Here is a 16,930-nt window from a genome sequence, read left to right as displayed (position 1 = left end):
GAGGAGAATCATTCTCACTTTTGTGGTATTTAAGTGAGAATCAATTCTCATATGCTTAAAAATTAATTTTAATATTTTTTTATATTATTTAAAGAATCAATTCTCATTTTAAATATTACATCAATTCATCTAACAAAAATATTTGATTATATTATTAATAATAACATATAATAATAAAAATGATAATAAAAAAATAAAATTATAATATGAACAAAACATATATAATTATATAAAATAACAAATGTATATAATAATAATTATTATTATTTTCATAAATTATAATATATTTAATAATGTTATTTAAATTTAATAAAAAATAATTTTGTATTATATTTTTTAAAATTTTGAATATTTCAATTGTTTATTTTAGGTAACAATTTCCAATTTTAACATATATTAATAATTTTTATCCAAAAATCCCAAAAACAATGTTTTGATTACAATAAACAAAAATTAACAAATAAATAAATCCTATTTTTAATTAAATATAATGGTAATTTCTTTATCTATCATAATATTATTTTTATTACAATTTTTAATTTTTCGACAATGTTACGTAAAAATAACTATTCAACAATACAGAAAATAATATTTTAGATACAATGATAAATTAATGTAATCACGTTATATTTAGATACAATGATTAATTAATGTAATCACGTTATATTTCGATACATACCAATATAACTTCGAACCTTTAGTCACCCACAAAAATATTCAAACATAATTTCAAAATCAATTTTACTATCCTAAATGTATGCCATGAAGCCAGAATTTTTTGTCTAGATCTTTTCTTCTTGTCATATCACTTGTGTGAATTTTTTTGCTTTTCTTTTGTAGTGCTTATTACTACTTAGAAAAAGAAGAGGGAGTAATATAATAGTCAAGCATGGTATAGAATCTAGAGTCCTCATGTACGACCAAAACTGGAGACTGTCCTAATAAATTAGAATGAGATCGTAAAATAAAATGAACCCATATACAGCTGGAGCCTGTCCTAAAATATTTCAAGAAACATAATGAACCTTTCTTTCCGATCAATCCTTCCTTTTTCCTCTCCGTTTCTTCTCTTTTCTTGCTCTTTTCCCAATTCTCTCAATTCTGTTCAAACTTGTAACTGATTTCTCAATTCAGAAAAATCTCTCTCTTTCGCTCTCTCTTACTCCTTTGAGCGCTGTAAGGTGCTGAAGTTGAAGACTCAACTGATTCTTCTTCTGCAGCAAATTCAGGTCACTGCTTCTCATTTCATTCACTTCTTTTTTTCTCTCTTCTTCCTTTCTCTATATTCATTTTTTAGGGTTTTCAAACACTTTTCACTTCACAAGCTTCCTCACTTCAGCGCTTTACTCTTCTAGGCCACTCCTTCATTCTCAGATCTACCGTTTTTGCATTATCGTTTGTTTTTCGTCCTCTTTACACTCTCCGCCGTTCGGTTGCTGCGAAAATTGTTGCCTAAGGAATGGAATGTTCTAGATTATTGTTTTCGTTTTTGTTCTGGAACATTCTAGACGCGTCTACGGCGGATGATCGTGATTTTGGATGAAAGCATGACAAGTTTTTTAGTTTGTTGTTTTGGAGCAATCTGAATTTGCTTAATTGGATTTTGTTTATTTTCGCGAGTAATTAATGTTTATGTTGTATATGCTGTGAACAGAAGTGAAGATGGCTAGTCGACTGAAGGAGGATGAGAAAAATGAACGAATAATTCGAGGACTTCTTAAACTCGCTCCGAATCGAAGATGTATTAACTGTAACAGTATGGTAGGTTTTTTCCTCCCTCTCTTGATAATTAATCTTGTTCTGAAATTACGGACTGAGTTATTTTTAGGTGCTCTTTGTGCTAGTGAATTTTCCTACTATGTACCATTGAATGTATACAACATCAGTTTAAAACATTCAAATTGTAGTTAAGGCGAGGGACATTGATATGTTCTACCTTCAATGTAATGTAAGTAATGACCTCTGTTAATTTTCAATGTCTGTGTGGAATTATGGTACGTTTGAAATTGAGTTAGTGGCCCTAGGTCATTAATGTTAGATTGACCTGGACTTTGTTATCATGGGAAAGTTGCTTTAAATAGATTTTTAGTTAATGGAAGCAAAATGGTCTGACAGAAGGAATGAACTGCAGCAATGAATTGTAGGTTTGCTTAACTTTCTGCAAATCATTGCACACGTTACAGTATGGTGGAGAAAACATGAGAGTTAAAACTTTTTTCTTTCTGCAGAACAACTGTTACAGATGCATGCATTTGCCGTGCAATTTCTAGTTTTATTTGAAAATGCTATAGTGGATGGCCCAAGTTGTTTGATTTATCTGGCGTATGGAATGCCAATAATACGGAGTAGTCTTTCACTTAACTTTCTACCGTCAATTATTGAATTTTATAGTTGAGTTAGATGCTTTAATCTTTTTAAGTGAGCTTTTATTCAGGTAATAATGTTTGCATTCTTTTATTTTCAATTATTAATCAAGGAACTTTCAAATAAGTTATAAGCTTGTTTTGCTGCAAGCTTTCGTTATTATTGATTATAGGCAAGTTTTTACAAAATATGCGTGTCAATAATAATTATAAACAAGTTTTGGAAAATAGAAGAGACGTGATAAGATTTTGTCTTAGATCATGCTTGTAGCCCATTAAAATCATTGTGATTATAGCAGCGTGCGGTACCTATCTTGTTGAATTTGATGTTAATATTTGAGAAAAGTTGGTTTCATTGAATCCCTTTTCTTTCTCCGTTGTTAGGGACCTCAATATGTGTGCACAAATTTCTGGACGTTTGTATGCATTAACTGTAGCGGAATACAGTAAGTACTTGCAACCTTTTTTCTTATAGCGTTGTCAAAATGTATTGTGTTTGAGGATTGTTCAGTAGATATTGTCTAAGATGCTTCGCAAACCCACTGTACTGACGACTAATAATGGTTTGTTTAATGGACTGGGGTTTTGCCATATGTGCCTTTAGTTTACAGCCTTTCTATATGTTTTCCTCTTGATATTTCTTCTACTCCACTAACAATGAAGCTGGAAATCTCTGTATATATACATAATGTTTTTTTATTGTTCTCTCTGTGGATTGTTGTTTTTGATGGATTGTAGTTGGTAAATTGTACACCTACAAAAGTCTCATTTTTCCTTGGCAGTTTTATCCAAACTGTAATTTATTTAAATATTCTGCTGTAGAAGAGTTAGGACAATGTTGATTCAGTTTCCTTTCTTCTCAACTGCTTTTTGTTTTAATTTCTAGCCGAGAATTTACACATAGGGTAAAATCAATTTCAATGGCCAAATTTACTGCACAAGAAGTTGGTTCACTTCAAGAAGGTGGAAATCAGGTGTGAATGTGTTTTTGTGATAAAGCTTGTAGTCTCATGTTACACTTTCTTATGTGGTTTTTGATCATATCCAATGTTTGCAGCGTGCAAAAGAAATCTATTTTAAAGAATGGGACCCACAACATCATTCTCTTCCCGATAGCAGGTAAACATTTGCTTGTTAACTCTTGTGTTAATTGCAGACTGCAGTATTCTGATTTGCATTCTGGTTCCAGCCATGTTGGCAGGCTCCGGGATTTCATCAAGCACGTTTATGTGGATAGAAGATTTAGTGGTGAGAGGACCAATGATAAACCTCCAAGAGTAAAGGTGTGCTAAAGCGTTTGTTTTCTTCTTTGGATTTACCATTTAAAATAAATACAAAATAGTTTATCACGACTCATGAGTTCAATTCGACCTATGATATCTATTACCATTTTATAGTAATACTGATAAATGGTCCTGTGCTGCTGTGTTAAAGCCATGTTGGATCTGAAAAATTATTTCTTTGTATCAGACACATATGACACATGTTGTTAGTGTTCCACGTTGTGTCTGTGCTTAAATGATTTAACTAGTACATTGTTATACAGGGCGACAAGGATGATTTCTATGAAAACAAGAGAACAGATACATATCAGGGTGGACCTAAAAGCCCTGCATATGAGGACCGTTTCAGCGATAGGTCTAGTCCTGGTGGAAGAAGTCCTGGATATGATCAAGAAAATGGGCAATATGGTGATTACAGAATAAGTCCTAGTCGTCCTGCTATAATCAATGACTGGCGTAGAGAAGAACGGTTTGGGGATGGACGAAAATATGAAGATCAGAGAATATCTGATGGAAATCATAAGGGGGAAAGCCATTCTCCTGATTCTTCCAGCCCCCCTGTGGTCCGACCTGTTAGAGAAATCTTGGGTGAAAATGTAGTACCTCTTCGAATAAGTGAACCACCCAAAACAAACAGTGGACAGGCTGCTAATGGCTCAACACTCACACAGGTAAAGTTATTACTGATGATCTTTCATATGCTCCAAGAATTTGTGTTGGGAGTTAGGACAGTTGGGATGGTTATAATGGTTAGTTTGTATAAGGGGTTAGAGGGGTCTGTGAGGTAAATAAACAGCAGGACAGGAGGATGGAAAGGAATTTGATTTAGGTCAATATCTTTTCTTATAAAAAAAAGTGCAATGCTTTGTAAGGATAAAAAAAAACATGAAAGTGAAAATAAGAATGATATCTACATGTTCATTTTTTGTTGTCTTATTAATATATGTATGGGATGTGATTTGGTATTTACTTTTTTTACTATGAATTTTGTGGGATGACCTCCCCCTTGTAAGTTTCTCAAAATTGATTTTCTACAATTTTTTTTTTATCATAATTGATTATTGTAATTGCAGAGAACTTCATCTTCCAGTACCTTAGCATCCAGCCATGTTACCCAGACAGAAGTTAAGCCGGAGACTATTAAGAACCTTATTGATTTTGATGATGATCCCGAACCATCTGTTGCTCCAGCAATTTCTCAAGCCCAGCAAACTGCTGTTGCTCAACTCGGGATGCCTGTAAATTCCAATGATAATAATTGGGCCTCTTTTGATTTTGCTCCTGAGGCAAAAACACCTCAGGGTCCTTCAAACGTAAATCCACTTGAATCCGTTCTGACACAATTGACTGTACCAGTATATGTACCTTCTCAGGTTTCTCAATCCCAAGGTGATTCCCATGTTGCAACACCTATTCCTGGGAGTTACTGACAAGATTGTTAACATTCTACAATTCTTCTTTTCTCCTGCAGGACCTTTGACGGGATCAACTCTTACTGCTACTGCTGCTGGAGGTACAATTGCTAGCAGCTTCTCAACATTCCCCAGTACTGGTGCTTCAGTAACATCTTTTGAAGTGACGACGGCATCAGCTCTCAATAATGCAGGACAATGGACTACTTTGCAGTATGAGCAACAGCAACCTTTGTTCACTGCTGCTGCTAGTCAGCCTTCTATTCAACAAGCCACACCACCAGTTGGGGCAGCTTTGAATAATCAGGTTTGTCTTATTTTGTGTGATTGTCTCAAATGTTCTCTCATAATTCAGACGTGGTATTTGTTTACCTTTCTGGGAAATTTCTTGCAGCCCTGGGTTGTACCTTCTGTACCATCGGTTCAAGGGCATCCAAGCACATCAATACCCCATGCATCACACCTTGTCCCAAAGCCTGCAAATGATGCTATGTCCAGTGTTGCTTTACAACCTTCTGCAGTTGACATGAAACCAAGGGGAAGAAGTGAGCTTCCTGAGGTATTCTTCACTCCATATTTTACTTCATGAAACATCTATGTTATGCAGATGATTTTGTTTATCTATGCGTTTATCTTAGGGAAGTAGTTGTGATTTGTGCAGGATCTATTCGCAGTAAAATATCCATCCTTCCCTGCTCCAGTCCCAGGTTGGCAAATGGGTCTACCACCTAACATGGGTATCTCAATTCAATATAATAATGCAGTGGTATTGTTACAATTCAATTTATTTGGTTTCAATTCCATCTTAAACTTTTTCTACTGGCTAGTACAACAGTATGATGCATATCTCAAATTTCTTCCCATTGTTACAGCCCATGCCAGGTTTTCCACAAGCATCAAAGTCAATAAATCCATTTGACGTCAGTAACAATCCTACTCCAGTTCAAGTCCCAACAGTATGTGACTTTCATTGATATACTAGTGCTTAATGTTCGTAGTGATACAGTATATTCTATTGATCGTATTTTTTGTAGGTCGTATGAGAGTATTGTATTAAACCAATTATATTTAACATTGTTGATTTGGGATATTGTCTCTTCTAGTTTCACGTGGTTTGGATTTGTCCTCTATTGAATTATTAACTCATGTATGTTTTTCATCATTAATTGCATTACTATCTGAGTTTGCATCTCTCTTAGAGGTGCTCATATATTTTGTCTTAATTTCCTTTCTCTGTTCATCTGGCTTTGCATTAAGTCAATTCACCAATTAATTGCTCATACGGGTGATGCACTTTGGTTGGTGTTCCTCGGTTGCAGTTTCCTTCCATGTCATCTCTGCAAGGTGCTCTACCTAGTGTAACACCTTCAGCTACAATCCACCCTTCAAATATGGGTAATTCATCTCTTGCCTGGAATCCGTCATCATATGTATTTGTGCCGCCTCCTCAAGCACAAACTAATGCACCCGTAATGAGACCAGGTACTCCTATTACTATTTCTGCAATCAGCTACTCCATGTAATGCAATTTTGCCCTTTATCTATATCCTTAACCATGTTAAAATCTCAGGGGTGTATATGGGGCAACAAATGACCACTGACATGCCAATGCCAAGGTAACTAATTATTCTCCAGTCTTTTTAATATTTACCTTTTGCACGTGCTGTTGTTAGTTAGTTATTTATTTTCACTTGGAAAAATCTTTTGGTCCTATCATTCGTAAAATGTCTCGTGTTGGAATAAAAAAGTGAACCCTGTATTCATCAATAGCCACTCATACTATAGCATAGCATCATATTTCATCGGCTCATAGCCTGTTTCTTGAGTGGGCTGCTGTAAGTGTTAGGTGTGATTACTGAGAACTGAGTTTTATTTGTTATTTGTGAAGTAAAATGTGCAAGGATAATTTATTGGTTTGCCCCTTAAGATTTATGACTGAATATGTAGGCATCAAGGATTTGGGAAGTTTGCGACTGAGGGAACTGCTTTTGGCTTCTCAAATCCAGATCAGCAGCTGAGTGATAGTAGGTTGTCAACTGCTGTTACCCCAAACACTTTCCAGTCAAGAGGAAACCCTTTCGGATGATCTTAAGTTTTTGTCTGCTGCTCTTTAAGCTATGCATCAACTTGTTGCACCCTGTACAAACGTGGTTGAAGTTTCTGTCGTTTTCAGTCAAAGCGAAACACTCGAGCATATTGAAGTATTTAAGATTAGTGACCACAGGCCCGTGGATCAGATAAAAAAAAATTGCACCGGGCCTTGTAAATGTTTATTGTTATAGGAAAGATACAAGCACACTTTTGGAGATAGAGCTGCTCCTAATATCAATTTTCAGATTTTCCTGTATTGTATTATTTTGTAGTTACATAAATTTTGTAAGGCCGTTCTATTCGTTGAGGTACGTGAAATCTCCCTGTTAAATAATTTGTCAAGTTTGAGTTCTATGCCAATCTGTTTATTGAAATTGTCATATGTGGTTGCTGTTGATTTTTTCTTTTTCATTATACTGCTTACGTTTTACATTATCCCCACAGTTCCAGAGTCGTCATTTGATGTTTATTTATTAGAAATTAGTGGCAATAACAATAAAGTCATTTGTCATTCAGTGAATTCGACTATAGTTAAAGGTCACTTTAGTTAAAATAAATTGAAAATATACAGATTTTTAGAATGTTGTTCTACTACAAATGATCACATTTGATAATTTTATTTGATTTTTGTAATAATTATTTTATGCGATCTTTGAGGCTTAGCTTACTAATATTAAGATAAAGAAAATTAGTTAAGTTGGTAAATATAAATTGGTTTTAAATTTATGTTTTTGAAAAAATGATCTCTAATATTAATTAAACAATTTTTGTTTTTGAAAAATGATTTTATTAGTTTTAATCTCCTATTATCTAATGTATTTATTACTTTAATTTTTAATGGTTGTGCATATGAAAATAAAGATTTTAAGGTATATTTTACACAAATTAGTTAAATTTTTAAAAAATCTAAGGCATTCTTGTATTTCATTTATTATTCATTGAAATTAAAAAATAACTCAATTAAAAGTGTTCTTTTTAAAAAAAAACCATATTAATGCAAAGAAAACATATATTGGTCCTTATAAATAGTATCTAGTTAAACATCTAACTTTCTTGTAAAAAATTAATCAAATGGTGAAAGATTTATGAGTAAATATTTGGATGAGGGAATATTTCAAATATCTAGACTTACATTTGGAACAATAGAAACCAAACTAATAGAACAAACAATATCATTATTTTCCAGAACTTCTCTACTTTCTACTTTCTGAAGATTTGTTGGAAATCATTGACGATAATAAATTTCATTTAAGATAATAAATCTTTATAAGTCAGTTCTATCACTGAATTATACTAAAAATGTACTTTTATGATATCAAAGTTATTTTAATTTTATAATAAAAGTTTATTGAACTTATTAAGTAACATGAGTTAAACTTAAATTTATTTCTTATTTTAAATATAAATTATGTAACCAACTGTTGAATCATATATTTAATTCTTTTATTAAGATATTCATTCAACATTGTCAATTAAACCGTTTTTTACACTAAATAAAAGATTTATACTAACATAACTTATAACAAAAATACCAAACATAAAGTAGCTTAATTTTAATCAAATTTACTCGCATTTAACCAAAATAAGGTTTTCTATGTATCCAATTGAAACAACGTTTGTTTTACATGACGTTGAAAGAAGATCTCCTAAATCCACTACAAACAGTTTTGTTTTTTCTTTTTCTAAAAAGTAATATTTTATGTATTTGTAAAACGAGAGGAATGTGCTGGTCAAGCATGTAATGGAAGTTAGAGTCGCCATGTATGACCAATCTGAAGACTGTTCTAACAAATTAAAAACACACGTAAAATAAATTCAACCTTCACACAGCTGGAGGCTGTCCTAAAAAATTAAAATTAAACTTTAAAAAGTATAACAAACTTTTTTCCGATCATTCCTTCCTTTTTCCTCTCTGTTCTCTCGGTTTCTTTTCTTTTCTTGCTGTTTTCCCAAATCTCTCAATTCTGTACAAACCTGTAACTGATTTCTCAATTCAGAAAGATCTCTCTCTCGCTCGCTCGCTCTCTCTTACTCCTTTGAACGCTGTAAGGTGCTGAAGTTGAAGACTCAACTGATTCTTCTTCTGCAGCAAATTCAGGTCACTACTTCTCATTTCATTCATTTCTTTTTTTTCTCTCCTCTTCCTTTCTCTTTCTTCAACTTTTAGGGTTTTCAAACACTTTTCACTTCACAAGCTTCCTCACTTCAGCGCTTTGCTCTTCTAGGCTACTCCTTCATTCTCAGATCTACTGTTTTTGCATTATCGTTTGTTTTTCGTCCTCTTTACACTCTCCGCCGTTCGGTTGCTGCGAAAATTGTTGCCTAAGGAATGGAATGTTCTAGATTATTGTTTTCGTTTTTGTTCTGGAACATTCTAGACGCGTCTAAGGCGGATGATCGTGATTTTGGATGAAAGCATGACAAGTTTTTTAGTTTGTTGCTTTGTAGCTTTTGGAGCAATCTGAATTCGCTTAATTGGATTTTGTTTATTTTCGTGAGTAATTGATGTTTATGTTGTATATCCTGTGATGCGTGCAACAGAAGTGAAGATGGCTAGTCGACTGAAGGAGGATGAGAAAAATGAACGAATAATTCGAGGTCTTCTCAAACTCACACCGAATCGGAGATGTATTAACTGTAACAGTTTGGTAGGATTTTTTTCCCCTCCGTCTCTTGATAATTATTACCGGATTGAGTAATTGTTAGGTGATCTTTTTGCTAGTGCTTTTTCTTACTTTGTATCGTGGAATGTATACATCAATTTAAAACATTCAAAGTATAGTTAAGGTGAGGGACATTGATATGATCTACATTCAATGGTAATGTAATAATTTCTCTTACTGTTCAAACACCTAAGAATTTCGGTGTGAACTTGTGTGAGTGGCCCAAGGTCATTAATTTTAGATTCACCTGGACTCTGTTATTATGGGAAAGTCACTTGAAATAGATTGCTAGCTAAACGGAAGCAAAATGGTCGGACAGAAGGAATGCATTGGAGCAATGAGTTTTTGGTTCGTTTAACTGTCAAATCATTGCACATGTTACATTATGGTGGAGAAAATGTGAGAGCGAAAACTTTTTGCTTTCTGCTGTACAACGATTAGCAGATACATGCATTACACACAATTTCTTAGTGTATTTGAAAATGCTAGAGTGGATGGCACAAATTGTATGATGTGTATGGCATGTCAACAATATTAAGTAGTTTTTCATTTAACTTTCGTACTGCAATTATTGAAAAATAGTAGAGTTAGATATTGTAATCTTTTCATGTGAGGCTTTATTCGGTAATAATATTTTCATTTTTGGATTTTCATTATTAATCAAGGAACTTTCAAATAATTTACAAGCTTGTTCTGCCTTCATTATTATTGAGTATAGACAAGATTTTGCAAAATGTGTCTATAATTATTATAAAGATGTTGTGGGGAAACAATAGATGCGACCAGATTTATCTAAGGTCATGGCTGTTCCCCATTAATATTGTCGTGGATCATAACAGTATGCAGTACCTATCAATAATCTCTTGATTCTAAGCAAAAAAGGAATCTCAAATGGTGATAAATTTGGTTATAAGATAGATAGGATGCTTTTATTGGGCATGTTTATTGTCAGTTTTAGACTTTGATACATGAGACGGGTTTTCTGTATCAACTTTAATATTGTTGTTCTGATTGCATTCTCTGGACCTATCTAGGAAATTGTTGAATTTGATGTTAATATTTGAGAAAAGGTGGTTTTATTGATACCTTTTTTCTTTCTCGGTTGTTAGGGACCACAATATGTATGCACAAATTTCTGGACGTTTGTATGCATAAACTGTAGCGGAATACAGTAAGTACTTACTACCTTTCTGCTTTCAATGATGTCATAATGATTTCGCTTTGAGGATTGGTGAATAGATATTCTTTATAAGGTGTTTTTTGCAAACCCACTGAACTGACCAGTGTTGGCCTTTTTAATGGAGTCGAGTTTTGCCATGTTAGTTTACAGGCTTTCTAAATGTTTTCCCCGTGATCTTTTCTACCTCTCTAACAATGAAGCTGGAATGTCTGTATATATACAATGAAGCTGGAATGTTAGTTTTTTTTTTTGTGTGTGTTGCTGTAATGCTGTTTCTGATGGATTGTAGTTCATAAAAATTATACACCTACAAGAGTCTGATTTTTCTTTGGCAGTTTTATCCAAACTGTAATTTGTTTAAATACTCTGTTGTAGCAGAGACAGGATAATGTTAATTCAGTTTCCTTTCTTCTCAACTGCTTTTTGTTTTAATTTCTAGCCGAGAATTCACACATCGGGTAAAATCAATTTCAATGGCTAAATTTACTGCACTAGAAGTTAGTGCACTTCAGGAAGGTGGAAATCAGGTGTGAACTTTTTGTGCGCTAAAGCTCTCTCTAGATATCTTGAGTCTCACATGTTAAAATTTCTTAGGTTGTTTTTCATTATATCTAATATTTTCAGCGTGCAAAAGAAATCTATTTTAAAGAATGGGATCCACAACTTCATTCTTTGCCTGATAGCAGGTAAGCATATGCTTGTTAGCTCTTATGTTAATTGCAGGCTGCATTATTCTGACTTGCATTCTGGTTCCAGCCTTGTTGAGAAGCTGCGGGATTTCATCAAGCATGTATATGTGGATAGAAGATTCAGTGGTGAAAGGACCAATGATAAACCTCCAAGAGCTAAGGTACCAAAGTGTTTGTTTTCTTTGGATTTACCTTTTTAAGCAGATACAAAATAGTCTATCACGAATTCCATGTTAACCCATGAAACATTGATACATGACACAAGTTCAATACCAAATTTTAAAGGTACTAGGAAACAACGTATATACACCGAATTGAAAGCCAAAATGAAATTGGTACCTCCCTACTAACAAAAACAACGAAATTCTTGATAAAGATTTAGATAAAAATTTATTGAATTTTCTTTTAGGGGTTCATAGATTTATGGAATCGGTTACTACTAGTAATAAATTGCACAAAAAATAATTCCCTTTTTTGAAAAAAAAACAAAACAGAATTTATATGTAATTAGTCTCAGTTTTGAAAATAAAAAATGAAAGTTGACAAAACAAAAGTGGAAGGTGATGTGGATGGCTTTTTTCAAGTTCTTATTTTTTTAGAAGATTGGACAACGTGAATGTTTCATTATGCTCTATCAACACATTAAAAAGACTATGCAATATATCTGCGGCAAAATAGTGGGTTTCCAAGTACATAAAAAATGCAGCTACCTTCTCTCTCTTTTTAAATTTGCTCCAAAGTTTGAGATAGGCTGCATCTGTTTTTAGTAATAATGATGATAGTCCAGTGCTACATTGTAGCCATATCCCAGCTAAAAAATTACTTTTTTGAATCTGATGCATTCAGACAGATACATGTTGTTTTGCTAGTCTGCCACGTTGGGCATGCGTCTTTGCTTAATTGATTTAACTAGTACATTGTTATACAGGGTGTCAAGGATGATTTCTATGAAAACAAGAGGACAGAGACGTATAAAGGAGGACCTAGAAGCGCTCCTTATGAGGATCGTTACAGTGACAGGTCTAGTCCTGGTGGAAGAAGTCCAGGATATGATCAAGAAAATAGGCAATATGGTGGTGATTACAAGATAAGTCCTGGTCGTCCTCCTATAGTCAATGATTGGCGTCGAGAAGAAAGATTTGGGGATGGACGGAAATATGAAGATAATAAAATATCTGATGGAAATCATAAGTGGGAGGGCCATTCTCCTGATCGAACCAAGGATCCAGATTCTTCCAGCCCACCTGCCGTCCGACCTGTTAGAGAGATCTTGGGAGAAAATGTAGTACCTCTTCGAATAAGTGAACCGCCCAAAACAAACAGTGGACTGGCTGCTAATGGCTCAACATTCACACAGGTAAAGGTATTATTGATGGAGTTCCATATGCTTCAACCATGTGTTTGGAGTTAGGGCAGTTAATTGGGACAGATGTGACAATTAGTTAGTAGAGGGTGTTCGTTAGAGGTAAGTAAATATAGGATGATGGAATGGAATTTGATTTAGATCAAAATCTTTTTTGTAAAATGAGCAATTTTCTGTTAGCATGAACATAAAATGTTTATTTATTGTTTCTCTTATTAATTTATGTAAGTGATGTGGTTCAGTATTTACTTTTTTTACTATGAATTTTATGGGATGATCTCCCCCCTTCCCTCTGCTCTCCCCCTTTTATCTCTTAAGTGTCCCAAAATTTGTATCCTGTGGAAAAATATTGTTGTAATTGACTATTGTAATTACAGAGAACTGCATCTTCCAGTAGCTTAGAATCCAGCCATGGAACCTCAGTAGAAGTTAAGTCTGAGACTCTTAAGAGCCTTATTGATTTTGATGATGATCCTGAACCATCTGTTGCTCCAGCAATTCCTCAAGCCCATCAGACTGCAGCAGCTGAACTTGGGACGCCTGCAAATTCCAATGATAATAATTGGGCCTCTTTTGATTCTGCTCCTGAGGCAAAAACGGCTCATGGTCCTTCTAACGTTATTCCGCTTGAATCTGTGCTTACTCAATTGACAGTACCAGTATCTTTACCTTCTCAAGTTTCCCAAGTCCAAGGTGATCCCCATGTTGCAACACATATTCCTGGGAGGTTAATGACAAGATTGTTAATATTCAATGACTCATCTTTTCTCCTGCAGGACCTGTGACGGGATCAACTCTTACTGCTGCTGCTACTGGAGGTACAATTGCTAGCAGCTTCTCAACATTCCCACCCAGTGGTGCTTCAGTAACATCTTTTGGATTGATGACATCATCGACTCTGAACAATGCAGGACAGTGGGCTGGTTTGCAGTATCAGCAACAGCAACAGCAACCTTTGTTCGCTGCTGCCATTAGTCAGCCTTCTATTCAACAAGCTACACCACCAGTTGGTGGAGCTTTGAATAATCAGGTTTGTCTTATTGTGTAAATTTCTCAAATGTTCTTTCTATTAATTAAGATGTGGTATTTGTTCAGCCTATCTGAGAAATTTCTTGCAGCCCTGGACTATACCTTCTGTACCATTGGTGCAAGGGTATCCAAACACATCAATGCCCCATGTGTCACACGTTGTCCCAAAGTCTGCCATTGAGGCTAAATCCAGTGTTGTTTTTCAATCGTCTACAGTAGACATGAAACCAAGTGGAAGAAGTGAACTTCCAGAGGTATTCTTCACTTCATATTTTACTCCATGAAACATCTAGTGGAAAAGTGAATATTGAAATTGATACAAAGGGGAATAATAAATAGGAAGAGAAAATTAATTCTGTACAGTAATCTAGGCTTGAATATTAAGGAAGGATCTGCCTGAATGTCTTAGAAGAATTTCATTGAATATCAGGAAGGATTTTTTTCCTATAAAGTTAATCTAAAAACAGAATGAAATAAAATCAGATCCTAATTACACTAAATCGAGTTATATGATTCTGATTGATTTCTATAGATCAAAGTAATAATTATGATTTCTTTATTTAATTATCTACACATCTATGCATGCAGATTATTTTGTGTGTCTATTATTTATTTACCTTAAGGGAGTAGTTGTGATTTCTGCAGGATCTATTCACAGTTAAATATTCATCCTTCCCTGCTCCAGTCCCAGGTTGGCAAATGGGTCTACCGCCTAGCATGGGTATCTCAATTCCATACAATAATGCAGTGGTACTGTTACAGTCCAATTTATGAGTTTGCAACTTTATCATAAACTGTTTCTATTGGCTAGCATAATAGTATGATCATATCTCATAAATTTCTTCCCTCTGTTACAGCCCATTCCAAGTTTTCCACAAGCATCAAAATCAAAAAATCCATTTGATGTCAATAACGAACCTACTCCAGTTCAAGCCCCAACAGTATGTGACTTTCATTGATATACTAGTGCGTAATATTCCTAGTAATACAGTATACACCATTGGTCCTATTTTCTGTATAACATGCGAGAGTGTTGTGTTAAACCTTTAATATTTAACGTGGGTTGTATTTATCCATTATTGAGTTATTATTAACTCAATGTATATTTTCATCTTTAATTACATTACTTTAGTTTGCATCTCTTTGAGGTGCTCATGAATTTGTTTTACTATATTTTCCTTCTCTGATCACCCGGCTTTGGAAAAGCTGGAAAATTGAAGCTTGATATGCTGATTTTCTATTACGTTAAGTCACCAATTAATTGTTCATTTGGGTTGATGCTTTAACATTTGTGTCTTGGTTACAGTTTCCTTCCATGTCATCTCTGCAAGGTGCTTTGGCAATACCTTCAGCAACAATGCACTCTTCAAACATGGGTAATCCATCTCTTGCCTGGAATCCATCCTCATCATCATATGTATCAGTGCCGCCTCTTCAAGCACAAACTCTTGCACCTGAAATTGGACCAGGTACTATTTCCTCAATCAGCTACCTCATCCCAGGGCAATTGGCTCTTTATCTGTATCCCTAACCATGTTAAAATCTCAGGGGCATACATGGGACAACAAATGGCCACTAACATTCCAATGCCAAGGTAACTAATTGTTCTCTCGTCTTTTGAATATTTACTGTTTTGCATGGGTTTCTGTAGTTATTTCTTTTCTCTTGGAAATAGTTGTTGGGTCCAATAATTCGTAAAATGTTCCATGTTGGAATAATGAAGTTAACCCTGTATTAATTAATAAACACTCATTATAACATTGCATTTTCTCGGTCCTCAGCTTCTGTTTCTTGAGTGTGCTGCTACAAGTATTGGTGTGAATACTGCGAACTGAGTTTAATGTTATTTGTGATGTAATCTGGCAAGAGACAATTTGTCGGTTGTGGTTAGCCATTACTTTCCTTTCCACTTAAGATCTATAACTGAATATGTAGGCATCAAGGATTTGGGAATTTTACTACTGAGGAAACTGCTTTTGGCTTCTCAAATCCAGATCAGAAGCTGAGTGGTAGTAGGTTGTCAACTGCTGTTACCCCAAACACCTTCCAGGCAGGAGGAAACCCTTTCGGATGATCATAAGTTTTTGTCTTCTTGCACTCTTTTTTAAGTCATGCATCAATTTGCTGCACCCTGTACAAATATAGTTGAAGTTTCTGTCGTTTGTCGATCAAAACGAAACATTCGAGCATATGGAAAGATTTATGGTCAGTCAGCACACGGCCCTTGGTTCAAATTAAAATATTTGCACTTGGCCTTGTAAATTTGTTATTTGTTACAGGAAAGATGAAGGCAAAGTCTGCCTCTGGAGATAAAGGTGCTCCTAATATTATTTTTCATATTTTCCTGTATTGTATTATTTTGTAATCACATAATTTTTGTAAGGTCGTTCTATTCGTTGAGGTACGAGAAATCTCCCTGTTAAATAATTTTCAAGTTTGAGTTGTATACCTCTGTTTATTGAAATCTTTATACGTCGTTGTGGTTTTTTTTTTCTTTTACATTATCGCTGCAACTTCATAATCTTAAATTTTATGCTTCATAAAAGTCACTTCTTATTGACTATGTATAAAGTTTTCTTCTTGCAGTCATATACTTTCTTTTCCTATACCCTTATTATAATGTATTTACTACAATAAAAAAACTTTACTTTTTTTAAATATGTTGAAAATATTTTGGTTGCATGTTTTGAATAAGTTCCATAATAGTTGGTTGAGTAATACAATCCAGATTAGTTGTTTTGAGAAGTTTGTAATTATTATTTTAATTTAGGTAATTTGGAACGACTTTTCAAAATTATATCATATTCAGAAGTATGATTTGAACTAGGATTTCATATGGTATAATTCAGAACATTTT

The 16,930-nt window shown here is 34.2% G+C and overlaps 2 protein-coding genes across 6 annotated transcripts; both read left to right on the top strand.

Annotated features, from left to right (window-relative positions):
• Positions 1–906: 906 nt before the first annotated feature.
• Positions 907–7,529, top strand: LOC137812889 (uncharacterized). Of its 4 annotated transcripts, none has more exons than XR_011081294.2 (15): positions 907–1,229; positions 1,655–1,761; positions 2,748–2,809; positions 3,250–3,337; positions 3,421–3,482; positions 3,553–3,646; positions 3,910–4,317; positions 4,720–5,035; positions 5,118–5,365; positions 5,453–5,617; positions 5,720–5,824; positions 5,931–6,014; positions 6,316–6,540; positions 6,629–6,674; positions 7,006–7,529. XR_011081294.2 is itself a non-coding variant. In XM_068615127.2 (15 exons), exons 2-15 carry the CDS (start codon positions 1,663–1,665, stop codon positions 7,142–7,144), a joined length of 2,079 nt encoding a protein of 692 aa, XP_068471228.2. In that variant the 5' UTR covers positions 907–1,229; positions 1,655–1,662; the 3' UTR covers positions 7,145–7,529. The 4 variants fall into 4 exon arrangements, 2 of the variants coding, with proteins under 2 accessions (XP_068471228.2, XP_068471230.2); XM_068615127.2 differs by having other exon boundaries at positions 6,378–6,540; XM_068615129.2 differs by lacking the exon at positions 2,748–2,809 and having other exon boundaries at positions 929–1,229; positions 6,378–6,540.
• A 1,352-nt stretch (positions 7,530–8,881) lies between these two features.
• On the top strand, positions 8,882–16,519 carry LOC137812888 (uncharacterized). Of its 2 annotated transcripts, XM_068615126.2 has the most exons (16): positions 8,882–9,247; positions 9,691–9,797; positions 10,922–10,983; positions 11,432–11,519; positions 11,617–11,678; positions 11,749–11,842; positions 12,610–13,038; positions 13,422–13,737; positions 13,821–13,862; positions 13,956–14,074; positions 14,163–14,327; positions 14,719–14,823; positions 14,931–15,014; positions 15,380–15,542; positions 15,622–15,667; positions 16,009–16,519. In XM_068615126.2, exons 2-16 carry the CDS (start codon positions 9,699–9,701, stop codon positions 16,145–16,147), a joined length of 2,013 nt encoding a protein of 670 aa, XP_068471227.2. In that variant the 5' UTR covers positions 8,882–9,247; positions 9,691–9,698; the 3' UTR covers positions 16,148–16,519. The 2 variants fall into 2 exon arrangements, with proteins under 2 accessions (XP_068471227.2, XP_068471226.2); XM_068615125.2 differs by having other exon boundaries at positions 8,886–9,247; positions 13,821–14,074.
• The last annotated feature ends 411 nt before the right edge of the window (positions 16,520–16,930 follow it).

The sequence above is a fragment of the Phaseolus vulgaris genome, chromosome 2 (assembly GCF_051622355.1).
Source record: "Phaseolus vulgaris cultivar YP4 chromosome 2, ASM5162235v1, whole genome shotgun sequence".
Taxonomy (NCBI): domain Eukaryota; kingdom Viridiplantae; phylum Streptophyta; class Magnoliopsida; order Fabales; family Fabaceae; genus Phaseolus; species Phaseolus vulgaris.
The sequence above is the reverse complement of the archived record's forward strand: the minus strand, read 5'-3'. Positions and strand labels throughout refer to the sequence as shown.